We start from the raw sequence: 11,115 nt of genomic DNA, 5'->3' as shown, positions 1-11,115 counted from the left end.
AGTCCAATAATGATACAGTAACTGTACTGTTACAGTACATTAGGACAATAAAGAATAATGATACAGTAACTGTACTGTTACAGTACATTAGGACAATAAAGAATAATGATACAGTAACTGTACTGTTACAGTACATTAGGACAATAGAGAATAATGATACAGTAACTGTACTGTTACAGTACATTAGGACAATAGAGAATAATGATACAGTAACTGTACTGTTACAGTACATTAGGAAGGAGTGAGTGGAGCATTAAGTAATTAATGATCCCCAGGGAAGGAATGGACATGTACAGTGACAGCAAAAATATCAATATCAATAATGATAATAATAATAATGATAATAATAATAATGATAATAATAATTTTAATGGTGATAATATCTGGCACCTCAAGACATCAAAAGGACAACAGTGTACACAGGAAGAAAGAGAAATAAAATATTAAATAACTAACCTTTAGTCTGTTTTGCTTTTGCTTAATGCAAGCTTCCATGGCAAAGTGAAAGGCAGCTAACGACTGGGCCTCTTCTGATGAACATGTCAGGAGTGGTGTCACCCTCTCTAACCAACTGGCTGTACGGCCATGAGCGTGATTAGGACACGTTTTAGGGAACTCTAGAGGATCCTGTAACCTCAGGAACGGAATGACCAGCTCCAGAGTACCACTCCTCTTCACCAGAGGGAGGAGTTCTTGATCAGCTGCCAGGAGACAGATAGCAATGAGAGCGTAATACTTGACAGCAGAGTCCCGAGAAAAGGCTAGGGGGAACAGCCAGTGATCAGCTGACTTTGATAACATTTCACGATGAACTTTAGGAGAGCCATAAAGAGCACAGTTGGCTAGTGCAGCAGCACAATGTTGAATGACTGAACTGTCATTCTCTCTACAACAAAGCATCACAGTTTGAAGGCCACCAGATTCTATTAGCTGTAAAGACACAGGAGGAGATACTTTAAACAGGTTCTCATAAATACCCGTTCCACAACGCATACGCTCCAGAGACGTGGAGAGAGAAGCAAAACTGACTAGCGAAGGAAAGAGATGATGATTAGCAATGTACTGGCGGTTCTCAGCTACCATTATCTGCTCTATGGCAGTTAATGATTTTAATCTCAAGTCTTCATCTTCTTTGCTTTCCTTCTCATCCGAAGAGACAGCAAGAGAGAGCATACGCTCTAAAGTGTTTGAAGTTCTTGTTAAATCACAAATGAGGTCAGCAGCATCCCGAGCTAGCCTAGTGTCCTCCAGTGACCAGGAGAGAGTGATGAGGTCGTGAAGGTTGCCTAAACCTTCCTTCTGCTTAGAAACAACCTCTGATTTTATTAACCTAAAGCATATCTCAGCCTCTCTCTTCAGGGCCCGACTGTCAACCTCTCCACCTTTGAGCCACGAGGGATAGCAACAATCACTCTTCCTCTTATCTGTCGCCATTTTGATTTGTAATGCAAGACGGAAAGTATACGGAACAATAAACGGAATTGTCAAAAATTTAAGGGGCAAGCCACGGGGGTACTGTTTCCATAGCAACACAAACACTAGTACGAAAGTACTGCAGAATAATAATGGCTGTTAGCATCGACCAGAGGAGAGAGAAGAGAGGGAGAGAGACAATAATGAAGGTCAATCTGCACGAGTTAGCCCTGGAGCTGTTGGCCAGGGACTGGCTCAAACCAGAGTCTGATCCTGCCCTGTTGCTCTACCTAACAGACAAAGTCTTACCAGTCCTGGTCCTGAGCATAGAGCAACTACTGGTGACAGTGAGCAGGAGGGGACTAGAGGAAGAGGAAGGATACAGGGAGGACTTCAATCCAGTCAACTTCCTTGCAGAATATTTGATGAGACACAACCCTAGGTACCCTCAGGTCCATAGAGGTCCTTCAGGTTCAAGATACTACACTGGGCTGAAGGAGGTTTGAGGGGAAGAGAGGGAGGGAGAGACTAATGGTTGTATTATTAGGTAACAGCAGAGCTGAGGAGAATAGTGATAAGACAAGAGAAAGGATTAGTTGAGAGAGTGAAGAGAGACCTGAAGGAAAAGAGAGAGAATGAGGAGGAGGAGATGAGAAGAAGATTGCTGGAAGAAGAGAGAAGGAGAGATGTCATAAGAGGAGTTTATCAAATATGGCAGAATGGAGGGATCCTGTTAGCACACCAGGTACAGTTCAGAGAACAGATGATGGAGTAATTACTCATCAATGATCATAGATACTTCAGGTCACAAAGGATTGGGTTGATGGAGGGAATGCCAATAGTTATAAAGGTACAGTGCCCTAGGGACACACTTTGAGGTGAATATAAATGTATATTCCACAGATACTTTCGACAGTTTAATTAATGACGACAGCATCACTTTAGAAACAACATGGACAATAGACAAACTGATATCAGTAATAATAATAATAATAATAATAATACTGAATAATAATACTAACACTGCATACTGAATCTATAATGTTGTACATTAGATGTTGCAGCCAGTGTCTCTGATATTAGCTAGTGATGATTTCAATAGCTATACTGACCACCTTTTTATCTGTGGTAAGGAAAAGAGACAAGTTGAAGCTAAGAATAGAAGAAAGTAAATCTATTAATAATCAATAAATAAATAAATTGATTGATTAATCATAGGAAAATGCTAAAAGATGCATTCCATCATTGCGATGAAGACAAAGTAATTAATAATAATAATAATAATAATAACAGTAATAATAAACTCCTGTGCACAGTTAGGTGTCATTGACAGAAGGCAGTTGATGATATTGTTTAATATTTATTATGAGCATGCCACTGATGTACACCGTGAAACACTCACTGACCCAAAGACATGTAAGCATGCACTACTAGTGTTGACTTTAGGGACTGACCATGTGTACATGTGCCTAGGGCCAGCCTTAGAGGAGGAGACTGATTCTGAACCAGTGGAGGAATGGGAGAGAGAAGGGAGCACTGTATCTGATGAAGACTATCAACAATTCATGACCTCACCTCTACACACTAACACAACAGAATCAGAATCGGATCATGCTGACACTGATTTCAATACCCCAAAGTCTCATACTCATTCTGCAAAGTCTGAGACTCAAACCAGTTCGATACAGAAACCGGTTGTACTGCCTAGTGGACCAGGAGAGCAATGGAGTCCACAACATGTAGACATGTCACAATTTTTGCAACTTTGTGATCTGCTGCTGGGAGACAGTGAACACACAGAAATGTAAGGAACTCTATACTAGTATAAGTACTGTACTCACCATCTGATCTACAGTACATGCACATTATGAATAATTACCATGTACTATAGTACATAGTCATTATTCATGTAATTGCTAGGAGAGAATTCTCAACTTTTATTACATTTTGTAAATTAAAATTTGCTTGTTTCCATAGAGATGGAGTTGAGACATTGTCAGCATTTTTAAGAAAGAACTTCCATGGTGATGATTATGAGCTTTCTAAAGGATCAGAACCAGTAAACAACAACAGATAAACAAATAAACAAACAATTATATTAATTTATAATCCTACAGGTACAACAAGCGATGCTATTGCTAAGAAGGGCACAGAAGTTAAGTGGTCTATTCTCACTGTGGGACACTAACTGCTCTGGATACCTTCACATAGAAGAACTGATGGCAGTCCTGGGCCACTGGAATGAGTTTGGAAGTGATGAGTGCAGGAAACAAAGTAAACCGTTTTATATGTACACAATGTAAACCACATTATACATTAATAAAGATACATTATACATCAATAAGTAATACATAATGCATCAATAATGATACATAATGCATCAATAATGATACATAATGCATTAATAATGATACATAATGCATTAATAATGATACATAATGCATTAATAATGATACATAATGCATTAATAATGATACATAATGCATTAATAATGATACATAATGCATTAATAATGATACATAATGCATTAATAATGATACATAATGCATTAATAATGATCATTATACATCAATAAGTAATACATAATGCATTAATAATGATCATTATACATTAATAATGATACATAATGCATTAATAATGATACATAATGCATTAATAATGATACATAATGCATTAATAATGATACATTATGCATTAATAATGATACATAATGCATTAATAATGATACATTATACATTAATAATGATACATTATACATTAATAATGATACATAATAATATTAATTGCTGCATAATGTGTTCTTTCATGTACTCTGTTGCAGTGGAGGCCAGTCTTGAGACATTGGGTATGATTGGTAATCAAGTCAATAAAAGTCAATTTATCAGTTTATTGGAAATGTTCACTGGTGATATGAACCATAATGAACTGAAGGACTTCTTGGAATTGATGCAATCATCAATTAAAGTAATCAATAATAATAATAATAATAATAATAATAATAATAATAATAATAATAATAATAATAATAATAATAATGCAAATGTTGGTGATGGTGTCCACTAGTTGACTCAAGAGCAAAAGGCTAGGAATGAGTATAGACTGACATTATTGAATAACATCAGGAAAGCTGGTCACACTAACATTAATGAAGCACTCAATGAAGCTGTTAGGAGCATTCAACAAGTTAGCATTAGCAATAGACCACTCTGTGTACTGTATCTATACTGTCAGTACTGAATACTGTGTACTGACTGTGCACTAAATACTGTGTACATGTAGGATTCAAGACACCATGGAGGTGGGAGGAAGGCCAGTGTGTGCATTGGACTGTTGGAGAAGCCATTAAATTCAGAGACTGTACTGCACTATAAAGCAGCCTCTGATGATGGAGCATATCATGTACTAGGAAAGAAACTAACACAGAAAGAAGCACCAGTAAGTATAAGCAACAATAAACAACAATAAACAACAATAAACAACAATAAACATTAATAGGTCAGTTACAGTGTTGTTGCTAACAAGAGGCCAGTGTGTGTTCCTAATGTTCATAAACATGGACACGTTTACTTCTTCATTCCAGAACACTCCAACGAACAAGAGGTAATTAATAATAATAATAATAATAACAATTGATATAATCATTAGTATCAAGGATCATTGGTAGTGTCTCCAATCATTTCAATAGTCAACAATAAGGTGGTTGGCACCATTAGTGTAGACTGTGTGTTATTGAGCAACAAGCAAAAGCAGGCATTTGAAGACCATGAGATATCATTCTATCAGGTAACACTACAACCAGTACATGTACCTGTACATGTATATAATGTACCGTACCTGTACAGGGTGTGGGGGTGTGTCTTGGTGAAGTGTATCAAGCTGCTGAGGCTCGTAAGAGACTAGTGGGTGCAGCTGAAGCAGGGATCACATGGTTACTGAGGAGGTGTCCTATCATTGAAAAAATTGATTTTTATTTGACCTGCCCTGAAGAAAATGAAGTAAATATTATTACTTTAATTATTTATTATCATTAGCATTGTTATTATTATTATTATTACTGCCATAGGATGATCAGTATAGTTTACAACTGGCACTACATTCTGATCAAAGTTTAGGTGGAAAAATTGAACAAAATGATGAAATATTGAAAAGAAAAGAGAATTTCTTCAAGTAAAACCTAACCAGTGCATGCAGTATTATGCCAGTAGCTACAGTATACATACAATAGTACAATACATTAGGAGATCACTAGCTGTTGTTACATTAGGGAGTATAGTCATTATATACTGTCACTACATTATGGAGTGTAGTCATTATATACTGTCATTACACTATAGGGAGTATTTGTTCCATTGTGTTGATACGAGTGAGAGTGTGTCTACTGAGGTCTATTGCTCCCCTCACTTGTGCTGTCCATTGAGAAATGAGAGTGGCTGTGCTGTAGCAGTCCTTGACCTAACGCTCACTAAAAGAGCCAGTCACATTGACTCTCAGTATAACAGAGATATCAACAAGATGATCAAACTATTGACTTCAGCTTTCCAACAGGCAGCAACCAATGAAAGTACAGGGACACATGAGTCTACTGGTATAATAATGTAATTAAATTAGGCGAGGGGCAGGAGTCAGTAGATGTTCTATTTCATAAACTGTTGTTATCAGATTTACAAAAGTGCATGGATAAACTGGACAAAAGGTAACCTAATTAATTACTCATTACTGTTAATTAATTAGTTAATTAATAGGGCATTTGCTGAAATACGTAGTTATGTTGAGCCGCCCCCAACAATACACAAGATAATAAAAACAATAATGATGATCCTTTATCCTAACACGGTCTGTGACACATGGAACCAATGCAGGCCTGTGAGTTATTAATAGTAGTTATTAATAGTAGTTATTAATAGTAGTTATTAATAGTAGTCATTAATAGTAGTTATTAATAGTAGTTATTAATAGTAGTTATTAATAGTAGTTATTTCTTTAGTACGTTAGTATTGACATGTTAAAATCAATGAGCCACTTTACTCCATCAATTGAAGGAACAGCTACACCACAACTACCAGCAATACTCAATATACTCCAAGGTACAGTTATCAGTAATGACATACAGAATCCTCTCCTTTTCAATTTTGGCAAAATTTGGCACGAGACCATGTAATACATTTTGTTTGGGGGTTAATCCTGCTTAGTAACGCTACCATGTTACTAATTATACTACAATATGTAATAAAATTTTTTGTTGATTTCAGAGCCATTTTTTGGAAAAAACCATGGACTATAGCCTTGGGTATTTTTCAGATTTTTGACGTTTTTTAAAAGTGGCCGTAACTTGAAAAATTGAAGTCGGAATCACCTCAAACTTTCTACACAGCATAAAGGCATCAATATGTATCAGAAAATGCAATAAAAATTTGAGTTGATTTCGGAGCCATTTTTTGGAAAATACCATGGACTATAGCCTTGGGTATTTTTCAGATTTTTGACGTTTTTTAAAAGTGGCCGTAACTTGAAAAATTGAAGTCGGAATCACCTCAAACTTTCTACACAGCATAAAGGCATCAATATGTATCAGAAAATGCAATAAAAATTTGGGGTGATTTCGGAGCCATTTTTTGGAAAAAACCATGGACTATAGCCTTGGGTATTTTTCAGATTTTTGACGTTTTTTAAAAGTGGCCGTAACTTGAAAAATTGAAGTCGGAATCACCTCAAACTTTCTACACAGCATAAAGGCATCAATATGTATCAGAAAATGCAATAAAAATTTGAGTTGATTTCGGAGCCATTTTTTGGAAAATACCATGGACTATAGTCTTGGGTATTTTTCAGATTTTTGACATTTTTTAAAAATGGCCGTAACTTGAAAAATTGAAGTCGGAATCAGCTTAAACTTTCTACACAGCATAAGGGCATCGATATGTATCAGAAAATGTAATAAAAATTGGGGGTGATTTTGGAGCCATTTTTTGGAAAAAACCATGGACTATAGCCTTGGGTATTTTTCAGATTTTTGACGTTTTTTAAAAGTGGCCGTAACTTGAAAAATTGAAGTCGGAATCAGCTTAAACTTTCTACACAGCATAAGGGCACCAATATGTATCAGAAAATGCAATAAAAATTTGAGTTGATTTCAGAGCCATTTTTTGGAAAAAACCATGGACTATAGCCTTGGGTATTTTTCAGATTTTTGACGTTTTTTAAAAATGGCCGTAACTTGAAAAATTGAAGTCAGAATCACCTCAAACTTTCTACACAGCATAAGGGCATCAATATGTATTAGAAAATGCAATAAAAATTTGAGTTGATTTCGGAGCCATTTTTTGAAAAATACCATGGACTATAGCCTTGGGTATTTTCAGATTATTGGCACTTTCTTTAAAATGGCTGCAAAATCAAGCCAAATTCCCTGTACTACATGTATATAGTAAAGGGACTTTGGCTTGATCTCGGAGAAATTGTAAACATGAATTTTGTAAAACTTAATAATTATTATTTGTAATGTCTCTCTGTTAGAAGTGTCACCAAAGGAGGTCTTCCATCATGGAAGTCTACCTACAAGATACCTGTACACCTGGGTATCAGCATGTACCGCCATACTGGAACACATCCACTCTAACATCAATAACTATTAATAACTATTAATAAGTACACGGACCTTGATATAATTATAGAATAATCTCTTAAGATTTAAAAGAAACTAACATGAGAATAACATCAACAACAATAATAATAATAATAATAATAATGATAATAATAATAACACATGCTTATAATAATTAAGCGCTTGTGATAATGGCGAGACAATAAACATGAAACACTTGCAAATGAAGAAGAGAGCTACCACAAGAATAATAATAATAATAATAATAATAATAATAATAACACAACCAACCAATAATGATCAAATATGGTCAACAATACTCTTTATAATACTGATAGTCATCAATAATCAATAATAATAATAATAATAATAATAATCAATAATAATAATAATAATAATAATCAATAATAATAATCAATAATAATAATAATAATAATAATAATAATAATAATCAATAATAATAATCAATAATAATAATAATAATAATAATAATAATAATAATAATAACTCCTATAATTGAATGACAGTTAGTGGCGAGTATTGAGTGTAACCTGTGTAGTTATCATTAATTGTCAGGGGCGGGGCCTGATCCTGGGCAATAACTAGAGAAAACACAACATCAATAACTGACCATGACCACTCACAAGTGACATGAGTACATGTAACAATAATAATGAGAATGACACAGCAAAAGTTCAGTACAATAATACATGTATAAACTAGTACATGTATATGTACATATACTAGTACATGTATATGTAAACAAAATAAAGACAAACAAACAATGACAATGCACACACACACACACACACACACACACACACACACACACACACTGTCATGTACATGCCATGTACCTCAGAAATTTTTGATATTGATCAGAATTTTGATTAATTTGTAGAGATGGCAAATGAGCATTGACACTGGAGACATATGCAAATATATGAGCTGTAACAATAAATAAAATAAATAAATAAATAATAATAATGTTACTCCAACCTTTGGCAGTGTGAATACTAGTCAGTTCTTTCTCATATTTCTGGTTGAAGGTGCTGCTGGCACTAGGCTCCAGCTCACTGGAGTATTGCCTCATCCCATGGAAAGTGTAGCAACAGCTGCACAGGAAGGAATGAAACCTGACCCGTCCTTCATCAATGTAAGGATGAGACAAGGAATCATGACAGCTGATCCTCTTGTACTATTAAAAAATAAATAAAATTAATAATAATATCAGATGATCTTACAGGATTAAAGACCAGCATCCTGCTCAGTAGGTGGACCACACCGTGGGAAGCATTGGGGGAGAGCTGATACAGTACCTCTTGCATTGTGTTAGGACGAGTAACCGATAGCAACCGCTTCCTGGAGACAGGAGAAGAGATGTGACTGATATCAGGAGCCGAGGGGGTCCCCAGTAACTCTAGGATGAGGTCTAATTGTGAATCTGCATCAGAACCCTTGAACAATATTTTCCGACCCAGTAGCTCCCCCACGATACAACCAATAGCCCACATATCAATAGCTGGTCCATACTGCTGACACCCTGCCAGGAGTTCAGGTGCCCTGTAATACTGGGTCACCACCTCCAGGGTCATCGGGGTCCGTGGGTTGACCTCTACTGCTCGTGCAAACCCAAAGTCACAAATACGAAGGAGACAGGTGCTATTGACGAGAAGGTTCCCTGGCTTAAGGTCCCTGTGAATGATACCAGCGGAATGAAGGTACTTGACACCTAAAAGGAAGAGATACAGTTCAATAGCAAGAATGTTAGGGTGAGTGAGGAATGTAAACCATTAGCCATATTTGATAAGAGAGTTCATGTACCTCTCAACAGTTGATATAAGAATAGCTTAATGTGATCTTCAGTCAATGGCTGAGGTGAGATTATGATGTGATGTAGGTCAGTCTCCATTAGATCAGTTAATACATAACTACAATACACAATATAATCAATATCATAATCATATTGGTACCATTAGTAGTATAATAACAATAACACATTAAATGTAGAGACACATAGACCAGCAGCTGCTATGTACAGACCAACTGCTAGTCATCAGGTAATTTGTTAACTAGTTCATTACACAAGAAATTGAGACACACAATATTGCATCACCACCATTAGTACAGGAAATTAAATAAAATGTATTTATATTTAAAGGTAAATAAAGACACATGACTATGCTACTTACATGTCACTGAATTCTTCCATATTGTCTGGTTTAATGAAATCAATGGCTGATAATATCTGAACAGAGGAGGGGGAGGAGGAGAAATGATAAATACCATGCATACCATAAATAATTAGAAAAGGAGAAAGTGTTTGTTACTATTAATAGCAACAGTCTATATTTAGAACACAATGGAGGATCCCATTAACAAGTTAAGTGTCAATGGCGCTTACATTGTCATGTTTCAGTTCACAGAGCATCTTTATCTCTCTAAAGGTACGTACACAGGACAAGAGGGACTGGAACACTCGCGGTATCCTCTTTAAAGCTGACAGACCACCAGTCCTTGGGTTCTTGACAGACCTGAGAGGGAGGGTGAACACTGTTCGACATGATGGCATTGAATCTTACCAGACAACACCAAAGGATCCGTAACCAATGGGGTGACTCAATTCAACGGCAAGTGTACAATTAAAAGGTAACGAGGACATACAAGGAGAAGGAGAAGGAGAGAAAGGAAGAGGAGGAGGAGAGGGGGAGGGAGGACGAAAGGACGGCCAACCAAGAAGAGCTGAACATGAGTTGAAGCTGTGAGCTGGTGGCTGATGAATAGTCACCATAACTGTGTCCTTTCAAAAGGAGGAGGAGGGAATAAGTTAATAGTTGAGTGTATCTGAACGAAATATAAGAAAGGAGAGTAACTGGGGCATCACTGCGCCATATTGATCCACTCCAAACTTCTTTCCTTCAAAATAACTAAAGAACAGTTCCCAGCAGTAGAGAATAAAGAGAAAGAGAAAGAGGGGGAGGAGAGAGACACACAGAGAGAGGTAGAGCAGGTAAGGCTTAGAGAGATGGTCTCCCAAGCCAGTCTCTCTTCAATGGACTGTCAGCCTTTGCTGCTGAGTCTACCACCACGCCTTATCACTG

At 36.3% G+C, this 11,115-nt stretch overlaps 3 protein-coding genes across 3 annotated transcripts; 1 reads left to right on the top strand and 2 right to left on the bottom strand.

Annotated features, from left to right (window-relative positions):
- Nucleotides 1-369: 369 nt before the first annotated feature.
- On the bottom strand, nucleotides 370-1,457 carry LOC100637671 (sterile alpha and TIR motif-containing protein 1-like). Its single transcript, XM_003387071.2, has one exon. The coding sequence runs from the start codon at nucleotides 1,432-1,434 to the stop codon at nucleotides 400-402; it is 1,035 nt and encodes a 344-aa protein (XP_003387119.1). The 5' UTR covers nucleotides 1,435-1,457; the 3' UTR covers nucleotides 370-399.
- Nucleotides 1,458-1,522: 65 nt separating this feature from the next.
- LOC105312982 (EF-hand calcium-binding domain-containing protein 5-like) lies at nucleotides 1,523-8,122 on the top strand. The gene is made up of 22 exons (XM_019997443.1): nucleotides 1,523-1,913; nucleotides 1,961-2,158; nucleotides 2,209-2,263; nucleotides 2,317-2,390; nucleotides 2,469-2,581; nucleotides 2,632-2,674; nucleotides 2,730-2,829; nucleotides 2,887-3,217; nucleotides 3,391-3,472; nucleotides 3,531-3,687; nucleotides 4,235-4,377; nucleotides 4,477-4,596; nucleotides 4,693-4,848; nucleotides 4,909-5,013; nucleotides 5,059-5,196; nucleotides 5,256-5,408; nucleotides 5,477-5,580; nucleotides 5,748-5,974; nucleotides 6,022-6,106; nucleotides 6,156-6,276; nucleotides 6,398-6,497; nucleotides 7,927-8,122. Exons 1-22 carry the CDS (start codon nucleotides 1,566-1,568, stop codon nucleotides 8,043-8,045), a joined length of 3,072 nt encoding a protein of 1,023 aa, XP_019853002.1. The 5' UTR covers nucleotides 1,523-1,565; the 3' UTR covers nucleotides 8,046-8,122.
- Nucleotides 8,094-11,095, bottom strand: LOC100637545 (serine/threonine-protein kinase NLK2-like). Its single transcript, XM_003387070.3, has 8 exons — nucleotides 10,597-11,095; nucleotides 10,419-10,548; nucleotides 10,207-10,262; nucleotides 9,839-9,945; nucleotides 9,259-9,746; nucleotides 9,014-9,212; nucleotides 8,872-8,962; nucleotides 8,094-8,616 (listed from the first exon to the last, which is right to left on the bottom strand). Exons 1-8 carry the CDS (start codon nucleotides 10,803-10,805, stop codon nucleotides 8,580-8,582), a joined length of 1,317 nt encoding a protein of 438 aa, XP_003387118.2. The 5' UTR covers nucleotides 10,806-11,095; the 3' UTR covers nucleotides 8,094-8,579.
- Between the last annotated feature and the right edge of the window lie 20 nt (nucleotides 11,096-11,115).

Source organism: Amphimedon queenslandica, unplaced genomic scaffold (assembly GCF_000090795.2).
Source record: "Amphimedon queenslandica unplaced genomic scaffold, v1.1 AMPQUscaffold_13372, whole genome shotgun sequence".
In the NCBI taxonomy this organism is placed as follows: domain Eukaryota; kingdom Metazoa; phylum Porifera; class Demospongiae; order Haplosclerida; family Niphatidae; genus Amphimedon; species Amphimedon queenslandica.
Note: the sequence above shows the minus strand (reverse complement) of the source record. Positions and strands in the feature narration are given on the sequence as shown.